The sequence below is a fragment of the Brachyistius frenatus genome, unplaced genomic scaffold (genome assembly GCF_029030835.1).
Source record: "Brachyistius frenatus isolate BFR_SWC_R1_liver_20210118 unplaced genomic scaffold, ASM2903083v1 Contig_147, whole genome shotgun sequence".
Taxonomy (NCBI): Eukaryota; Metazoa; Chordata; class Actinopteri; family Embiotocidae; genus Brachyistius; species Brachyistius frenatus.
The window spans coordinates 131568-152500 of NW_027210746.1; the positions used below are offsets into that span (position 1 = coordinate 131568).

Genomic DNA, 20933 nt, shown 5'->3' on the forward strand with positions numbered 1-20933 from the left:
ACGTGGGACCGCAGGACCCGACTTCCGCCTAGAGGGGGGACACACATATATTTGACTGCGCTTTTCTCCGTAATTTATATTCTTTTTACTTTTTATATTTAATGAGTAATATTTAAACTTCCTACATATACATTTTCCAAAGTGCATTCTTTGTCCCAAACAACAAATTGTTGTTATTTCACTCCCCCCTCTTTCCTTGGCCCACATGGTTTCTCCCTCCCAGAAGCCTTCGGTCGGCATCAACATGGCGGCGTGCGGTAGGCACGTAGGACAGTACATCCAGAGGAGCGGCTGGCTCGTGCGGTTTAACCTGGAGCAGGTGTTGGGTCGCAGGTGAGACGAGTTTGTAAACGTCTGTTGTTTAAACCGGGACGTCACTCAAACGTCTTTAATGAGGTTTAAAGCGTTTTGTTGCTGCGTGAGCGGGACAGCTGACGGGAGGTGACGTCGTTCTCTGACGTCACTGACATGGGCACAGCACGTTTTATTTGAGCAGATATCGTAAAGATAATTTATCTCTCGTGTGGTTGAACACGAGATGTTTACAGGAATAAAACATGACGTGTTCCCGTTTTATTTCCCAGAGTGACGTCAGCTGTTGTTTACATTTCATCTTCCTCCCTGTCAATCAATCACAAACTTGAGTTTTCCTTTCCCCTGCAGGAGTGTTTGTGGGACTGCGGCTCTGCTGCAACACGCTGCCGAGGTCAATAAAGGTACATCAAATGGATTTAATGGGATTATTGTGTAAAACACCTGTTGGCTGTTTTTAAGTCCTTTTAATGGGATTTGTCCAAAAAACAAACAAATAATAAACTTTATTTGTAACGCACCTTTCATAGTAGAAATGCAGCTCAAAGTGCTTCACATCAAGAAAATAACATGCAGTGTTTTACATAAAAATTTATATAAAAGAACATTTAAAAATATAGAAAAGAAATGAGATTCATAAGAACAGATACAAGTAAAACAAATAGAGATCAAATATAAAATAAGTAATATGCATTTTAAAGGTGCGGTAGTTCAAAGGGAAAGAGAGCTTCAAGAGCAGCTAATGTAAAGAGGTATGTTTTTATCTTTCTTTTAAAAGTATTAACTGAGCAGCTTCCCTGATATCTAACAGCTAGTTTGTTCCACAGATTTGGAGCAGAACTGACAGAAGCTGAATCGACAGTTTTCTTTCTGCCGTTGCTGTTAAAGCGGCAATAAATTGCAGCAGCCTTAAAATAACTGGATATATTCCAGCAGGAAAATCTCCGACCCGCTCCAGTAACAAAGTCTTATTTATAATGTTTGTAGTTTATCAGAGACGTTAACATTGCTGCTTTTTGTTGTTGCAGAATCTCCGGAGTCGGTTGTCGTTCCCAGGAAGAAAACATGGTGCGTGTCGAGTGTCTCAGATCCAGAGAAACCTCTCGATCCAGACGTCTCACGTCCTCGTCAGTAAAGTGTGTTTCTTTCTTCATGAGCAGGAGCAGCGAGGCGGTGCTGGAGGCGCTGGCGTCCACCGTCAGCAGGGTGAGAGCTCGCTTCACGTCTCCTCCATTTTACTCTGCGTGTTGTTGTTTTTTTGTTTGTTCACTTCCTGTCTGTTGTTGTTGTTGTTCCCTCCAGGACCCGACGGCGTTTCCTCACCAGTTCCAGGACGACCCGTTCCTCTCACCCAGGACCTTCACCGAGTTCGTACGTCAAACACTTCGTTTTCTATTTTCATACTTAAATCAGTCCTCTGTAATTTCTTTTAATTCGAGTATTTTATTGACCTTTGTATTTTTATTCTTTAAAATGTCATCAGATTAAATCTAGTTTTTATTTTTATTTTTAGAAATGGGATTTTGATCGTTCTGTATCAAGACAGAGATCAAACAAAGCAGTTATTTTTACCTACATTGTTTTATACTTTCTTGACTAACTGGAAGTTTCAACGTCTTTAAAATCCCAGTGCATTGTTTTACTAGAAAACACAGAAAATAGAAATTAAAAAATCTGTCTTTTGACTATTCTGGTTTAACTTGAAGTATACAGTGCATCCAGAAAGTATTCACAGCGCTTCACTTTGTCCACATTTTGTTATATTACAGCCTTATTCAAAAATGGATTAAATTAATTTTTTTCCCTCAAAATTCTACACACAATACCCCATAATGACAATGTGAAATACATTTTTTTGAAATTTTTGCAAATCTATTACAAATCAAAAATCACATGTACATCAGTATTCACAGCCTTTGCCATTACACTCAAAATTGAGCTCAGGTGCATCCTGTTTCCACTGATCATCCTTGAAATGTTTCTACAACTTGATTGGAGTCCACCTGTAGTAAATTCAGTTGATTGGACATAATTTGGAAAGACACACACCGTCTACAGTGCCTTGCAAAAGTATTTACCCCCTTTGGCGTATTTCTTTTTTTGTTGCCTTACAACCTGGAATTAAAATTGATTTTTTTGGGGGGGGGTTTGTGTCACTTGATTTACACAACATGCCTACCACTTTGAAGATGCAAAATATGTTTTATTGTGAAACAAACAAGAAATAAGACAAAAAAACAGAAAACTTGAGCGTGCATAAGTATTCACCCCCCCCCCCCAAAAGTCAATACTTTGTAGAGCCCCCTTTTGCAGCAATTACAGCTGCAAGTTTCTTGGGGTATGTATCTATAAGCTTGGCACATCTAGCCTCTGGGATTTTTGCCCATTCTTCAAGGCAAAACTGCTCCAGCTCCTTCAAGTTGGATGGGTCCCGCTGGTGTACAGCAATCTTTAAGTCGTACCACAGATTCTCAATTGGATTGAGGTCTGGGCTTTGACTAGGCCATTCCAAGACATTTAAATGTTTCCCCTTAAACCACTCAAGTGTTGCTTTAGCAGTATGCTTAGGGTCATTGTCCTGCTGGAAGGTGAACCTCCGTCCCAGTCTCAAATCTCTGGAAGACTGAAACAGGTTTCCCTCAAGAATTTCCCTGTATTTAGCGCCATCCATCATTCCTTCAATTCTGACCAGTTTCCCAGTCCCTGCCGATGAAAAACATCCCCACAGCATGATGCTGCCACCACCATGCTTCACTGTGGGGATGGTGTTCTCGGGGTGTGATATGAGAGGTGTTGGGTTTGCGCCAGACATGGCGTTTTCCTTGATGGCCAATAAGCTCAATTTTAGTCTCATCTGACCAGAGTATCTTCTTCCATATGTTTGGGGAGTCTCCCACATGCCTTTTGGCGAACACTAAACGTGTTTGCTTATTTTTTTCTTTAGCAATGGCTTTTTTCTGGCCACTCTTCCGTAAAGCCCAGCTCTGTGGAGTGTACGGCTTAAAGTGGTCCTATGGACAGAAACTCCAATCTCCGCTGTGGAGCTTTGCAGCTCCTTCAGGGTTATCTTTGGTCTCCTTGTTGCCTCTCTGATTAATGCCCTCCTTGCCTGATCCGTGAGTTTTGGTGGGCGGCCCTCTCTTGCCAGGTTTGTTGTGGTGCCATATTCTTTCCATTTTTTTAATAATGGCTTTAATGGTGCTCTGTGGGATGTTCAAAGTTTTGGATATTTTTTTTATAACCCAACCCTGATCTGTACTTCTCCACAACTTTGTCCCTGAGCTGTTTGGAGAGCTCCTTGGTCTTCATGGTGCCGCTTGCTTAGTGGTGTTGTAGACTCTGGGGCCTTTCAGAACAGGTGTATATATATACTGAGATCATGTGACACTTAGATTGCACACAGGTGGACTTTATTTAACTAATTACGTGACTTCTGAAGGTAATTGGTTGCACCAGATCTTATTTAGAGGCTTAATAGCAAAGGGGGTGAATACATATGCACGCACCACTTTTCCGTTATTTATTTTTTAGAATTTTTTGAAACAAGTTATTTTTTTCATTTCACTTCACCAATTTGGACTATTTTGTGTATGTCCATTACATGAAATCCAAATAAAGATCAATTTTAATTCCAAGTTGTAAGGCAACAAAATAGGAAAAACGCCAAGGGGGGTCAATACTTTTGCAAGGCACTGTATATAAGGTCCCACAGTTGGCAGTGCATGTCAGAGCACAAACCAAGACATGAAGTCCAAAGAATCGTCTGTAGACCTCTGAGACAGGATTGTATTGAGGCTCAGATCTGGGGAAGGGTACAGAAACATTTCTGCAGCATTGAAGGTCCCAATGAGCACAGTGACCTCCATCATCTGTAAATGGAAGAAGTTTGAACCACCAGGACTCTTCCTAGAGTCGGCCGCCCGGCCAAACTGAGCGATCGGGGGAGAAGGGCCTTAGTCAGGGAGGTGACCAAGAACCCGATGGTCACTCTGACAGAGCTCCAACGTTGCTCTGTGAAGAGAGGAGAACCTTCCAGAAGGACAACCATCTCTGCAGCACTCCACCAAGCAGGCCTGTATGGTAGAGTGGACAGACGGAAGCCACTCCTCAGTAAAAGGCTCATGACAGCCCACCTGGAGTTTACCAAAAGGAACCTGAAGGACTGTCAGACCATGAGAAACTAAATTCTCTGGTCTGATGAAACAAAGATTGAACTCTTTGGCCTGAATGCCAAGCGTCATGTTTGGAGGAAACCAGGCACCGCTCATCACCTGACCAACACCATCTCTACGGTGAAGCATGGTGGTGGCAGCATCATGCTGTGGGGATGTTTTTCAGCAGCAGGAACTGGGAGACTAGTCAGGATGGAGGGAAAGATGAATGCAGCAATGTACAGAGACATCCTTGATGAAAACCTTCTCCAGAGCGCTCTGGACCTCAGACTGGGGCGAAGGTTCATCTTCCAACAGGACAACGACCCGAAGCACACAGCCAAGATAACAAAGGAGTGTCTTCGGGACAACTCTGTGAATGTCTTTGAGAGGCCCAGCCAGAGCCCAGACTTGAACCCGATTGAACATCTCTGGAGAGATCTGAAGATGTCTGAGCACCGACGCTCCCCATCCAACCTGATGGAGCTTGAGAGGTCCTGCAAAGAAGAACGGGAGAAACTGCCCAAGAATAGGAGACAAGCTTATAGCATCATACTCAAAAAGACTTGAGGTTGTAATTTCTGCCAAAGGTGCTTCAACAAAGTATTGAGCAAAGGCTGTGAATACTTATGTACGTGTTATATTTTCATTCTTTATTTTTAATAGATTTGCAAAAATGTTAAACAAACTACTTTCACGTTGTCATTATGGGGTATTGTGTGTAGAAATTTGAGGAAAAAACATGAATTTAATCCATTTTGGAATAAAGCTGTGATATAACAAAATGTGGAAAAAGTGAAGCGCTGTTAATACTTTCCGGATGCACTGTACTTCCATTTTGCAAAAATAAAACAAATCTTAGTTATATCTGTTGTTTTAATACGCATCATGTATTAATGATAACAAACCTGTCGATAGCTTTTGAAACTTTACTTTGAAGGACTGAAACACTTCAGATAGCAGCTGCAACATTTCAGCTGACTGACATCTTCTTCTTCTTCTTCTTCTTCTTCTTCTCCTCTCGGCAGAAACTGTTCTCGCTCTCTCAGGAGTCCGGCAGATCTGCTGCCAAATACTTTGTCAACAACAATCCCAAGTTCTTCACCAAAGACTTCGCTGAACCGCACATACCAGTAAGAAACACACACACACACACACACACACACACACACACACACACACACACACACACACACACACACACACACAACCATCATAAGACAACCAATCAACTAATGCAAAAAGAACCAAACGATGTGTGTGTGTGTGTGTGCGTGCGTGTGCGTGCGTGTGCGTGTAGTGTCTGATGCCAGAGACCATGTCCCTGAGTCTGGAGGAGGTGAGCGAGGAGGCGCTGAAAGAACGAATCCACCTGAGAAGAGTTACAGCTGCTGTCGACATGTACGATCAACTACTGCAAGCTGGTGAGAACACACACACACACACACACACACACACACACACACACACACACACACTTGCACACGTTCTCTATAATTCTTCTACATCGTCTGCCTTTCTTTCCAGGCACAGCGATCTCCATGGCAACAGCCCATGAACTGCTGGACCTGATCTGCCTCTACTGCGACCGGGACCCCATCCAGGAGGGGGCGCCGCAGACGGAGGACGCAGTGAGTGATGCTGAGGGATACAAAAAAAACGTGCTGACTGCAGTAAAGTAGACGTGTGCTTAGTTTCTGTTTTTGTGTTTTGTCGTCCAGGAGGAGTCGGGGGAAGAGCTGAGGAGGAGGAAAGGGAGGACCCGCCGAGCCTCGGACCTCCTGAAGTTCACCTGGAGAGAAAACAACAACGCAGAGAGGATCTTCAACCTGCTGCCGGAGAGAGACGTCAGGTGTTACTCTGCTCTGATCAGAGGCACCGTGCAGGTCGGACGCAGCCTGCACTGCCGAAACGTTGCGTGTCTGTTCAGGAAGTGTATTTCCATATCTGAAGTGTTTGTCTCCACAGCATGGAGCCTATGCAAAGGCCTTCAGCTTCTACACAGACATGCTGAACAACCGGCTGACGGGTGAGTTACAACAGCATGAGAGGATGAGGTCAACAGGGGGACAAATGTCATGTTGGAGGAAAGATTATAGTTTGAAGGGGTTTTAATGATTCATTTTGAAATATATTTCTCCATCGTTTTAAAGTTTATCTTCATTTAAAAAATGTTGATTATTCTGATCTTTAGTTTAGTGCCATTTAAAGTCCCATTTAGACATTTGATTATGTTCAGTTGAAACACTGGATTTTGGCTGTTTTTCTGAGTGTCATTCTCCGTGCTGCCACCAGGGGGCAACACATTTGTCCTTGCTGATACTCTGACTGACTTTTCTTTCTCAGACTGATTAAGGTGTTTATTAAAACAACACAACTTTCTGTCTCCAGCGGACGTCCACATCTTCAACGCTCTGATCTCAGCAGCTCCAGACGTCCGAGACAAATTCAACGAGCGATGGGAGCTCGTCGCTGTAAGACGCTTCACACTCGTTCACTCGTTTTTTTAAATCTCAACGACACATCACCAGACTTCCTTATTAAAAAAGACCTTTTTAGGTCCCATTTAAAATCACTTATTTACATTTCATTGCAATGAATGAAATATGTTAATTAGGAGCCAAAGACTTTAGTTTGAATAAAAAAGATATTCTAATTAATCATATAAAATAAATAAATGAACCGGTGATTTAAAAAAAGTCATTAAAACATCAACTTCGGGACTTATTTTACTTTTTCTTTCTTTCTTTGTTGTTTATTATTTAAGGAAGACATAAGTAGTATACATATTGTATAATGCACATTCCTTATACGTTTTTTTATCACTACAAACCGACCTTTGAAAAAGGAACGTTCAATAAAATAAACTCATTATTAATAAAGAAACATAAGGCAGAACAAATGTTTAGTTTTAATGTTCCTTTAATTATCTCACCGTTTATTTGTGTTTTTTAAGCTAATTATTTCCTTTTTTTTAATTTTTTTATAATGAATTATATTAGAATTGAACATTTTGATGCTCTATGAATTTAAAGGAGCTTCTGAACCAGATGAGTCAGCAGAAAGTTCGACCCAACCTGCTGACCTTCAACAGCGTCCTGAAAGCTCTGAGACGCTGCGGCTTTCTGGCCAAAACACAAGCGCTGCACACACTGAACGAGATGAAGGCTGTGGGGATTCCTCCCAGCTTGGCCTCCTTCGACCACCTCCTGGCTATCTTCTACAAATCAGGTGAATTTAATGCTCTACCATATAAAACATGAGCCTCACACTCCTGGTTGTTGTTTGTTGTTTGTGTTGTGAAATTGTACTCAGCGGTGTTGTTTCCTCTCCAGTCTCGTCGGGCCAGAGCAACACCGACATCTTACAGGAAGTGATGTCAGAGCTGGCGGGAAGCAGCTTCACCTGCCAGGACCCTCATGACGGTACGTCGAGGAGTTTGTGTGAATTAAAGTGACACTTCGGATCAGACAACATGTCTCCTTTTATTTTAATATAAAATACATCAAATATGGAAACGACTAAAGCCGAAGAATTAATACAAAATTTGATTTTGACCTTTTCTCAACAGTTTTGTTCTTCTCCAGCGCGATGAGAACAGTAAGTCTGTTGTTTTTTTAACTTGTTTTGGATAATATTTTCATCAGTCACTTGGGTCGCGCTCTAAAATCAGATCACAAATAAAACAAAACACGTGTTGAATGTTGGAGTAAATGTGACATTTTTTCCCTATTGAGTAAAAACCAACATCACTGAGGTTCGTTGTCCATCTGATGTTTCTGGAACGAACTCCTTCACTCTTTGTTTTGTTTTTTGTTGTTGATGTCTTTATTTCAAGAAGTCAGAAAACTGCTGTCATCCCAGTATTTTCTGTCCTGACAGTGTTTGGACTGTAAAGATCTGGAGCTGGGTCTTAAAGTCCAGAGTCTGGTGGAAGTCGGGGAGAACTGGAGGCTGCTGGGAGACTCGTACCAACAGAGCATCTACTAGTGAGTTAAACTCCAACATGGAACATCTGTATGAAGCTGATGTGCAGACGTTGGTACGATAATCCTTCCTCCTCTCCAGCGGCCGCTTCTTCAACCTGCTGTGCATGATGGAGCACATCGACGTGGTGCTGAGGTGGTACCGACGGATCATCCCCTCGGTCAGTTCATCCAGAGGAACACCTCATTCAAAGCTGCAGCATCATTTTATCTTTGTTTTTAATGACTATCACATAATTAAGAAAAAGCAGTAAAAGCAAAACTTCCAGCTTTGTTTTGCACGTGTGAAGACTTTTAACTGATGCAAAGCTCAACAATAGAACATAATTTACTGCTCTCTGATTATTTTGTGATTTTTACCTCATTTTTAGTATTGTGATTTATAAATGTTGACAAAGAACTTGTTGTTATGACCCTAGTTTATCGTGTAGCTCACACAACGTATGGCAGAAAATAGACCTGTAGTTTCATTCATTGCCGGTGAAGCAAGAAAACGATGCATTTTGTTCTCACTGCTTCTCAGACGTTTGTAGATTGACGCTACTTTCCCATGATGCTCTGCTCCTCCAGCTGTACTACCCAAACCCTCAGGGCCTGAGGGACATGCTGCAGGCTCTGGACACCAACAGCCGCCTGGACCTGCTGCCCGTCATATGGAAAGGTCAGTAAAACAACAACCTCGGTGCAGGTCTGACTACAGTTCAGGTGGAAACTCTGTGTTTCTGTTTTTCAGACATCAAGTCTTTGGGTCACGATAACAAGTCGGGTCTGGTGGAGGAGCTGCTCGGCCTCATGGCCCGAGAGGAACACACTCCTGAGGTGTGTGAACTCCCTCCGCGACGTCTCGCACCATTTTTACAAAGTGAAGGACAGAAGTTAATCAAAGCAAACCTGTGTGTGTGTGTGTGTGTGTGTGTGTGTGTGTGTGTGTGTGTGTGTGTGTGTGTGTGTGTGTGTGTGTGTGTGTAGATCCAGGAGGCCTTCGCAGCGTGTGCTCTGGATGTGAAGGGTGTGTTGGACGTGAAGCCCGGTCTGGAGTGGAGCTCCGCCTCCCTGTCACACGTCACCACGCTGCTGCTGCGAGCCAACGACACCCGACACGCCTGGTAGGGCGACATCTGTCCGTCTGAATTATTGTGTACTCCTCTAATCCTGAAAGTGGTATTTTAAAGGCGGAAACATATCTGACTGCACCTCCTCTCTTCCTTCTGCTCTTCTCTGCAGGGAGATGCTGCAACTCTTCAAATCCATGAACAGAGTTCCTTCGTAAGTCTGAACGCCAACGACAGACTGGACTCAGTGACCGACTTTATGTCTGATACTGAGAGTCTCCACCTGAGATAATACAGATTCACATTTCAAGTATCGGTGTGTAGGATTTAGTGGCATCCTGAGGTGAGCGCTCCTCGCCTCACTCTCACCTTTCAAGTGTTGTGCTCTCTGTGTTCGACACCTGTGAGACCGCTGATGTAAAACAAAGGATCGATCTCGGTGCAGCTCAGAAACTTCCTGCTGCCTAAATGAACTCCATAACTGTCGCCACCGCTGCAGTAAAAATGGCTGCTCCTCCTTTACTAGATGTAATAATCCCATTACGGTGTTTCTCTCTGATATCACACACCGGGCTGACTCTGTCTCTCCCGCCGTCCTCCCGCAGCGACAGACTGTTGAACAACTTCCTGTCAGTGTGTCACAGCGACGGCGGTCCCCAGAAAGCGGTGGAGCTGGTCCAGCTGGCTGCAGCCTTCTGTCTGCCCACCACCTCCAGTCTGGCCACACGGACGCTGGCGGAGTTTGATCTGACCGACGAGCACAGGTGAGTGAGAGAGTGAGAAAGAGTGAGAGAGAGAGAGAGAGAGAGAGAGTGAGTGAAGGTGAGTGAGAGTGAGAGGGTGAGAGAGAGTGGGAGTGAGTGAGAGAGAGAGAGAGAGAGAGAGAGTGAGTGAATGAATGAGAGTGAGTGAATGAGGGTGAGAGAGAGAGTGAGTGAAGGTGAGTGAGAGTGAGAGGGTGAGAGAGAGTGGGAGTGAGTGAGAGAGTGTGAGGGTGAGTGAGAGAGAGAGAAAGAGAGTGAGAGAGAGAGAGAGAGAGAGAGTGAGTGAATGAATGAGAGTGAGTGAATGAGGGTGAGAGAGAGAGTGAGTGAAGGTGAGTGAGAGTGAGAGGGTGAGAGAGAGTGGGAGTGAGTGAGAGAGTGTGAGGGTGAGTGAGAGAGAGAGAAAGAGAGAGAGAGAGAGTGAGTGAATGAATGAGAGTGAGTGAGTGAGAGAGAGAGTGTGTGAGGGTGAGAGAGAGAGTGAGTGAAAGTGAGTGAGAGTGAGAGGGTGAGAGAGAGTGGGAGTGAGTGAGAGAGTGTGAGGGTGAGGGTGAGTGAGAGAGAGAGAGAGAGAGAGTGAGTGAGTGAATGAATGAGAGTGAGTGAGAGAGAGAGTGTGTGAGGGTGAGAGAGAGAGTGAGTGAAAGTGAGAGAGAGTGAGAGGGTGAGAGAGAGTGGGAGTGAGTGAATGAGAGTGTGAGGGTGAGTGAGAGAGAGAAAGAGAGTGAGCGAAAGTGTGAGAGTGAGAGAGAGAGAGAGTGAGTGTGAGTGAGAGAGAGAGTGAAAGTGAGTGAGAGAGAGAGTGAGAGAGGCTCAGGAACGTGATTATCTGTCAAAGTGCGAATAATTTTTTTTACCTTGGAGGTGGAAAGAAAACGGTTATAGACAAAATGATTTGGACATTTTGTTTTTGTTTTGTTGGATTAATCAGATTATTATAACCCCAAAGATATTAATTTAACTGTAAGAAGTCTAATAAATGGTAGCGTGAGCCCTTTTTCTTATAAGGCTAAAACCTGATAAATACTGGACCATAAACGTAACACTTCCTCGTACTAAGAGTTACTCCTAAAAAAATAGAGAGTACATCTTTGTAGAGGGGCGGCACGGTGGTGCAGTGGTTAGCATTGTCACCTCACAGCAAAAAGGTTCTGGGTTCAAATCCGGTCCTGGGCCTTTCTGTGCGGAGTTTGCATGTTCTCTCTGTGCTTGCGTGGGTTCTCTCCGGGTTCTCCGGCTTCCTCCCATCATCCAAAAACATGCACCTCAGGTCAGGTTACCTGGCGCCGCGCTAGTGGCAGCCTGCTGCAGCAGCTCCCCCCTGAGAGCCCCCCTGCTGTAGTGAAGACATTTCCCCTCGGGGATTAATAAAGTGTATAAAATCTAAATTAAAAAAAAAGTTATTCATTAAACATTCAGAGAGCTCCTGAAGTGAAAATCTGTTGGAGGACTTTTCAGAGGCTGAAGAAGTCAAACTTCAAAGTGATTGATGACCTCTGACCCCAGCATAGCCATCAGCCCTCATTAACACAGCGTCCGTCTGTCCTCTCCAGAGCTGCTGTGTCTGACCTGCAGATGGCAGCAGAGCCCTCCGACTGACTGGCATCAAGACCTCTTCAATAAATATCAAAGACAGTGTTATGAAAACTTTGTCTGTATAATAAAATAAATGTCACAAATAAAATCCTAACATCTCCTAAGGTTATTTTTGTATTTTATTTTCTCCTGTTTCTCCTCGTTCAAGGATTATTTATAACGCTTTTAGCCAAACGTGTCATAATTCAGTTTCTTTCATACTTCCTATTGAGTGGATGATTGTTTTTCTCTGTTCAAATTAAACTGCTGTAATAGAAACCTGGTTTAGAAATATGAGAGCAGAGTGTGTTCAACTCAGTCCAAAAACTGGTTCACACTTTAAACATCAGACTGAAGGTTGTCTTTGGAGACCATCAGCTTTGTGACCCGGCGGGGAACGCACACACACACGCACACACACACACACACACACACACACACACATACACACACACACACACACACACACACACACACACACACACACACACGCACACACACACACGCACACACACGCATACACACACACACACACACACACACATACACACACACACACACACACACACACACACACACACACACACACACACACACACACACACACATACACACACACACACACACACACACACACACACACACACACACACACGCACACACACACACATACATGAATGCGAATTTTTCCCGGTGATAACCAAGTAACTTCCTCTACTGATAAGCTACTTCCTTAAAATGGTGTGTGTGTTTTGTTTTTTGCAGACAGGATTTTATGGACCGTGTTCGGACACGATAAGCATCTGTTTTGTGCGTGTGACTTTTTGTGTGTTTTCATGTAACAAAATTCAAATTTCACTTTTAACCTCGTGAGTCTTTTTATTTCACAGCACTGATGTCATTATTTTTAGCAGCAGTTCCACTCGGTGTCAGTCGGCTCAGAGGAAACACTGGTACCTGTGTGTGTACCTGTGTGTGTACCTGTGTGTGTACCTGTGTGTGCACAGGTGTGTCTCCGTCAAAATGATGTTTTTTCTTGACCAATCATCAGCCGAGTTGGCAGCACGACCAAATAAGGAAAAATGGGCTAAAGTGAGTGAAGGGCGGGGATTGTAAGGTGGGTGTGGTCTGGACAGTATTGTTCTCCAGTGCAACACACACACACACACACACACACACACACACACACACACACACACACACACACACACACACACACACACACACACACACACACACACACACACACACACCATTCCTCAGGAAAACATCCTAAACCTGCTTCATACTTTTTCTTCTTCTTGCTGAAACTAACTGAAAGGTTCTTCCAGGTTGTTTGTGTGAGGACACTCAGCTGTTGTGACACCAGTTCAGGACGGGACGGCCTGAAACAGCAGGAACACAACGAGAAGTGTTGCTGCGTTACCGACAACAATGGAGAGTTCGGTTTGCTCGGATGAAAGGAAAACGTGTCACAAAATACTTTGTGGAAAACAAAAACCCACCAACAACAAAAAGACTGGAAGTGGGCAGTTGACAGCATTCCTCTCTCTCTCCCACTCCCTCACTGACTCAGCATGAGTGTCCTGCTCTGCCAGAGGTCAGAGGTCAGAGGTCAAACCTGCAACATCCTCTGAGGCTTTTTATACCTCCATTCAACTTCAGTTTGTTCAGGTTTGAGTGTGATCATCCCGAGAGGAGGAGGAGGAGGAGGAGGAGGAGGCATGAATGGCATGCTGAACTCCAGCAGGTTTCAGACAAAGCATGCTGGGAAATGAACCTGACAACTCAAAGCATGTCGTGTTGCACATTGACAACCAGGACAAGGTTGCTGCTGACTTACAGAAAGTCATATTTGCTGTAAATCCGACCTCTCAATATTCTTTCATCCCTACCGGAAGCTTTCAGCCCAAAAACAGCTTAAAGCCTCGACTGTTTAACACCACAGTCAGTTCAGAGCTGCAGTATAACAACTGATGGATGTAAGTACAACTTGCTGATGGAGAATGTGACGAATGCGAAGATGGATAAAACAAACCAATTAAAAAAAGTCAGCGTTTCTGTGTCACTTCTTTAATTCGTTTAATTAAGTCAGCCGAGGAATATTTCCAGATACAGAGATCATGATGGAGTCATGCTGCCGTGGAAAATAACTCAGTGTGAATTATACATAATAAACATTTTGTTTAACGTTCACTTTATTTATGTATTTTTTGTTATTAACAATTGCAACGAAGAAATGTTCTGGGCCGAAAAAGTTGTCACAAATCTGAGTGGGACAATTTATAGTGACACCGTTTAAAAACACATTTAGCATTTCTGTTCTTCATGTGATGGTCATTTACTGGCAGAATAATGTGGTTCATCTCACCGAAACTCATTTTAATAGTTCACCAATGTTTAACACCACAAACAAATATGTCTCCATGATGCGCTGTATACAATATTCAAATGGAGGAGCCTCACTTGACTCAGCATGAGCTCCTGTTTCCTGGTTTCCTGTTTTGTTCATGAGTCATATCATCATGTGTTAAAAGCATCCAGCGTCTCACAGCTGCAGGGAAACAATAGTGAATTGAGGCAGAGTTTATTTGGCTTGCTGACAGGCTATCAGCGTTATCACATGAGCCGCTGCAGCGGACAGGATCCGAGGTCCCTCTCTGTTGCCGCGGTGACGAGGGAACAGGCACCATCAACTGAGGGCTTTGTTTCAATTTAACATTTGACTCCATGACAGAAGTCCTGCAGTTCAACAGGGTGTTTAAAAAAAAAAATATATTTCTGTAACATTACAAGCTGATGTAGAATATCACCAGAAACCAACAAGACAAAATCATTCACCAACATTTCCATTTATTTATTTCCTCCAACCTGACTTTTAATTTTAACTTTCCACAACTGTACAGTATATTTTATTTAATTTTGGCCTCTTCACCTCTCTCTCTTTTTTTCTACCAGAAATTTTCTGTCTGGATTTGAGACGTGTTTGATGACGTTTACGGAAATGACCGAGATCTACATTTATCGTTGGACGTTGAGATAATATATTGTAGTTTTAGTCATGTAGAGTTTGTCTTCATAACTGAGATAATAGTGTACGTCTGAGGAACATGTTGATCTTCCCGACAGCCTCGTCGTTTCCCTCTGTCTTTGTATTTCCTGTTAGCTTGATAAATTGTTAGCCTCTGTGGTTTCATCCCCCCCCCCAAAAAAAATAAATACAATTTATGTAGAGCAGCCCAAAAACTACAAAAATAAACACACAAGAGGATGCATGCTTCCATTTTCCAAAAGAACCAAAAAAATAAAAACAAAACCTTAAAAAACCAAAACCTTTTAAACCCGGTCACTTCCTGTCTGCAGCCAATCAGGGAGCTTCTCTGGAGTCAGTGTCACTTCGACGCAGGTGGAATCCATCTGTCATCATCCAGCGCTGCTTCAGCTGCAATTTCACAAGAACATTAGTTCACTTTAACTTCTAAAGAGGCACATTTACACACACTGCAAGTGAACATGTCACTCAAGTAAACATCATCAGCAAACAACATTCACAGTCTTAAAGGGGAAAATGCATTTCTTAAAGGTCAGAGGTGAGGGAAGTACAATCGGCACCTCCAGTGTGACATTACTATGCAGCCTCCTGTTCCTGTTATTATATGTGATATACTAATATACTAACATAGATGGGATTTGGAGACTGATCTGTGAACCTAAGAAGAGAAATAATCAATAATGATCTAAGTGATGGAAATACATTTCCAGTTGTTAAATTGTTTAGTCCATAAAATGCTGAGTGTTTGTTGTCTCTTGGTTCTCAGACCTAAAGATTCTCTGTTTCATAAAACTGTTGTTCTGTTTTCAGACTTATTGGTCGGATCAAACAGCTTTGCTCTCAGATATAATGAGTTGTAATTTGTTTTTCTTTACTATCTTTCTTTGATATGTATTTAATTAAAAAAAAACTCAGATTAATGTAATATATGCTATTAGATACAGTATTACTGAATGTGACCTAATTTTGGTGGTTCGGGGGGGGGGGGGGTTAAAGAAAATGTATGTGTTTTATTGTATTTGTGTTTCTTGACTAACAGCAGCTGTGGGGAACTTTTCGGTTCACTCTCTGAGTCCTCGTCTTTAAAGTTAACAGCTGATCCACAGTTTGGAGGTTGTTGGTTTATAAGCAACTCGATCCATCCAGAGTTGGTGGAACAGAACGGCCTCCAGGCGCAGACATTCACACAAAGGGATTCACTGTGTGACTCTTTCTAACAGAACACAGCCCGGACAATCAACCTGTCTGTTTGACATTATTTATAATGTCCAACCTGATGCACATTACCTGCTGTATTAGTTACTGCAACATTATTGGATTCAGGACACTGAATGAAGCTCTGAATCCAAACCCGTCCCTGTTAGAAAAATGTGGAGCAAAAATCGCAGTCGAAGCCTTCTGGAAAATTCTTCGTGAGTTTCTGCCACAGAGGAGGAATTTACTCTGACAAGATTCAGCACATCACTCCAGAGAGAGAGAGGAGATAAACAGGGAGGGGAAGGGAGGAAAGGTACGAGAGGAGGAGGAGGAGGAGGAATGAGGGGAGGAGGGAGGAAGGAGGAAGGAGGAATTCCTGCATGTGCAGACTGGCAGCAGGGCTCTGACACACAGTCACACTCAACCAGTGGCAGATTATAATGCGAACACACTCACCTGCCGAACAGTGAGATAACTTATAATGTAAATTTGACATGATGTGTTCAGGGTCTCACTCTAAAAGGCTTTTGTGTAAAAATGAGTATTTAGCATCAGAAACAGTCACTGCGTTGGCATGCATGACCACACTGTCTGTCACATCCTTCTCACTGGACTTAACTGGGTTCATCTGCAGATCTGAGCTAGATACTATTTGCCAATAATGCTGACTCAGTGTCAGATGGGTGAGGCAGACCTTCAAGGACAATGAGATACTGAACTGCAACAACTATTTTTCAAAGAGTCAATTATGTACATGTATTTTCTTGTACCTTCTTCTGGCATCTTTCCTTTAACTTGGTACCAGAGTGAAGGCTCCATTTTAAACAAACAATTCATGTTTAAAAAAAAAAAAAATCTAAATTAAACACAAAAGATCCCACAAATAATATGAATATCTTTGAGGAAAGGAATATTCATACTGAAAATGTCTTTTTTAAATGAGTACGAATTGATATTCATGTTGAGTTAAACTACAAACTTTGCATGAATAGGGTAAAATATATTCTTTAAATCTAGTTATTTTTATTAAAGCATTTTATTTGTACATTTTCCTGTTAAAGCACCACGTGTCCACATTGCAAAAAAATTAACCAATAAATAGTTGAGCAGGGAAGGGGAGGCGCGGAGGGGCGGAGCGGCTCTGCTCAGCGGGCGGTGTCAGCAGAAGAAAACGGGACAGAAGTCAGGAGAGAGGCCGACAGAGGGACCCTTCTCCCCGGGTGAATTCACTGGATCGCAGCAGCGGACTTCAGGTGAGAGGAAGGAGCGTTTTTAGGGCGTTTTCTCGTCGGAGCTGAAGGTTTATAGATGAACCGGAACAAAAGGATCGGCTCTTCTTCATTCACCAAGAAATAAACCTCACAGCTCACCTCGGGATGTGTTCAGGAAAAGGAGGCGCTAAAGATGTGCATATTTGCGGGTTATGATATCCTTTGCAGGGCAGGTTGGACATTGGGTACAATTTTCTTCCCAAACTAAATTTCGACTGAATGACATTTTGTTCTACTTCATAAATTGATCTCAATTAGGAGTAGGCAAGATTGACATTTATTTGTTTTTACATTTGCATTATGCTTGTTATTATGTAGAATTTCATGTCATTAAAGAAACCACTCACTTATACATTTAAATTGATGGCGTGCAGTTCTAACAGCCTCAAATGTAAAATACTTTCAGGGCTGTTTTGGAGATGTGTCTGTTCCGTCAGTGGGTGGTTGTGGAGAGTGATTGACAGGCGGTGCAGCAGCAGCAGCCATGTGTCAGGATGCTGATGTGAAATGCGTCGTCATCCTGAGCTCAGACATGAGTCCGGCTCCAGAATAAAGTCTCCTAATGAACACTCTCTCCATCATGTGCATCACGGCTACTGACTGGATGAATGGATGCTCAGAGATCTGAACCACACAGCCAGAGACAGACCGAGGTATTCATGAATGGTTTATGAGTGTTTTTTAGTCAAATGTGGAATCAGTGTCATGTGTGCCGTGGTGCAACGTTAAATCCCGTTGAAGTGCAGGATTATTCTTCTTAACGCAGCGACGCCTGGTGGCAGTACAACGAATGAACAGCTTCTCTGTCATCCAGTACCTTAACTCATTCATTTCACACTGAAGATGTTTATATTGGGGATATTACACTATTTGGCTTGAACAGATTAAAAACACATGATTGATGCATTTAAAATGAATATGTAAAATGCCTCCACACTATTGTCAGAGCCACATTATTTATGTTGCTAAATGAGCTGCTGTCTGTGTTGTGTAAAAATGCCTGGTTTGCATTAATGAAGCATTCAAATAAGCTTTGGCGTAGATAGCCGTCATTAGGCATTGTTCCATTGGACCACCTTCTTAGCGCCATGCAAAATGAAATCTATTTGTTTCGGGTGTTTTTAGTGATATCATCGTACCTGTGTCTGTATCTGTGTGTCTGCTCATCCATGCAACCTCTACATTTACATGGTAGCACCGAAGCTTTGTCTGTATTTGTTTAAAAGGCAAAAGCAGGATTAAAGGCGTATCTTGCTGTTTACGGTTGATAATGTGTCCTCTGAGCGGCAGCAGGAAGATTCATTGTAGAAGTAAAAACATTATTCTCATCTTTTTCAAATCAGACACTTAATGGATCTCCAAACAGGAAATGAATTATGACGGTGTTCGACGTATTCCAGCTTTGAGAGGAACTGTTTTCCCACATCTGTGATATCTCAGGCCATTAATGCTAGCAGCTTCGAGGCTTGTATTGATTGTGAGTGTAATACATCAAGTTGTTTTCTGATTGCAGGGTTCTGCTCTCTGCAGCAGGAAGCTCTCTCTCAAACCAAATCTCACCATCTCCTTTTACTGGGACTGTCTATGTTGTCTGTGACATCAACGGATTTATTGTGTGATGCAATCAGCTGCTACAGAACTGAGTTTCCTCCCATCCTCTGACAGAAGAGCTATCTGTTGTAAGAAGTTGTTATCCTGCAGAAATATCTTTAAATTTTAGTTGACTTTTGGTTGTATTTGGGGAAGTTTTGAGATTCCACCCCACAAAACAGACAGATTAGATTTGTTGATTTGATTTATTTTGCACAAATTTAAAAAACACACAAGATCTTACAAGATAAAAAAAAAAAAAATGCTGTAACGTGCAGGAAGAGACAAAAAAACCCAGTGGGTTATTTGAAGCCTCTGTCCAATAATGTTGTAAGTTCACAGTTATACAAAACTCAAAGTTTACATGCAGAAATAATATTGCTGCATAAAAGTAATGGAAACAAATAACAACTAAATATATAACAACCACAGCAAAAAAACAATAAAGTCAATATAAAAGCAAAATGATATGAGTATGGTGATGGATGAGAGACACATCTTTTCTTATTTTTTGTATTTCTTCCTTATTTTATTGGTTCTTTGATGAGTTTGCTTTCATTCAGTTCATCTTTCCGTTGAACTGTAGTCTTTTGCAATTTGACTGCTAAACTGTGAGTTCACACCTGATTGTTTTCCGGTTCTCTTTTGCTGCCCTTGTTTATGAAGCGCTTTTTACCACAGGAGTTTCATTTGGCTGGTAGTTGATGTGGTAAATCTTCTTCTGTATTTTCACATGCAAAGTAGGTCTCAGAGTCTAAAAGCTAACGATGTACGTCATGTTGTTCTAGAGGGAGCCATTGAATAGCTTAACACATTTATATGTCTGTCTGCATGAGATCACCATCATAACCTTCCATTGCAGAATCAGTTGACCTGGTCAGAGTTTGGAGGGTCTGCAGGCTGTTTGTGTAACAGATCAGGCTACGTTACAGATGCAGTCTGAGAGCTGCAGGACAGCTTGAGGCCACAGACTGGATATAAAAGTGTTCGTAGCTTCAGGTCTGTAAAATGGTTCCGATGCAGAAGTGTCTTCAGCTGCAATACCAGCGAGTGCCACTAGAGGTCGGCTCCAAAAAGCCTCCGGCTCCATAGACTCCCATTCAACTTCTCTCATCAAATCCAAAGTGAATCAAATGTGTCCATCAGTTATCTCGGTGTTGTTAGCTAAAGTCACTCCTTCTTCTTAGTTTTCTGGAGGTCCATCTGAAAATAATCCCTCATTCATTAGAAAAGAAGATTCAAGAAGACCTGTTTTTGGGGGCGTGTCTGTTTGATTGACAGGCCTGTGGTGCAGTCAGGTTACAGCTATCGGTGGGCGGGACGTAGTATCGTCAGGTTTCCTATCAGATCTGTCAGATCCACCGCTGGCTCCTCCCCCAGCTCGTCCAAATATGGTCACTTCCTGCTCCAAACCGCTCCGAACTAGCAAAGATGGTGACGGACAGAATCTGAACTGGAGGATTCATAATGTTCACAAACCAACGATGACATCACTGATGGTTGATGACATCACTGATGGTTGCTGATTGGTCGAGACCGAGCCAAGCATTTAACAGGAAATAGAGGAATCATGAACGAGCAGTGCTGTGGTATCTCGTACTCTGCTTTCCAAATTAAATACTATTTTTCTCTACTCTCAGTATGTACTGATTCATGAAGTACACTTATAATTGGGACCTATACTATACTTCATCATAAAAATATGTCTTGAACTTTGACCCTCTTGGTCATAGCCGTCGCAATCTGGAGCACTTTTGAAGTAAAAATAAAAAGGATGCGATTTGGAACAAGTACGCTTTGAAATAAGTAGAAACACTATCTTTCCCTTATGTATCAATACTGTTTGTATTGTTGGCCCAAATTTTGTCATCATGTTTGTTTAAATTCCGAAATATCGGCCTGTGAAATGTCATGTTGGACAGTGAGATGACTTATTCCAACCAGCGATGATGTAATGACTGATGATTAAAAGATTATATCGAA

At 42.5% G+C, this 20933-nt stretch overlaps 2 protein-coding genes across 2 annotated transcripts in view; both read left to right on the plus strand.

Moving 5' to 3' along the window:
• Positions 1–195: 195 nt before the first annotated feature.
• ptcd3 (pentatricopeptide repeat domain 3) lies at positions 196–11965 on the plus strand. Its single transcript, XM_069715730.1, has 22 exons — positions 196–333; positions 664–716; positions 1341–1380; positions 1473–1518; positions 1615–1683; positions 5492–5596; positions 5764–5887; positions 5991–6094; positions 6185–6349; positions 6432–6492; positions 6855–6937; positions 7499–7694; positions 7799–7888; positions 8035–8063; positions 8346–8452; positions 8532–8610; positions 9020–9110; positions 9183–9268; positions 9419–9555; positions 9674–9715; positions 10107–10265; positions 11819–11965. Exons 1-22 carry the CDS (start codon positions 206–208, stop codon positions 11862–11864), a joined length of 2040 nt encoding a protein of 679 aa, XP_069571831.1. The 5' UTR covers positions 196–205; the 3' UTR covers positions 11865–11965.
• A 5297-nt stretch (positions 11966–17262) lies between these two features.
• The window catches only part of LOC138631025 (plastin-3-like), a 13627-nt gene continuing 9956 nt past the window's right edge, over positions 17263–20933 (plus strand). The window contains exon 1 of the mRNA XM_069715731.1: positions 17263–17342. The gene's annotated coding sequence lies outside the window, so the exon portion shown is untranslated. The remainder of the gene's footprint in view (positions 17343–20933) is intronic.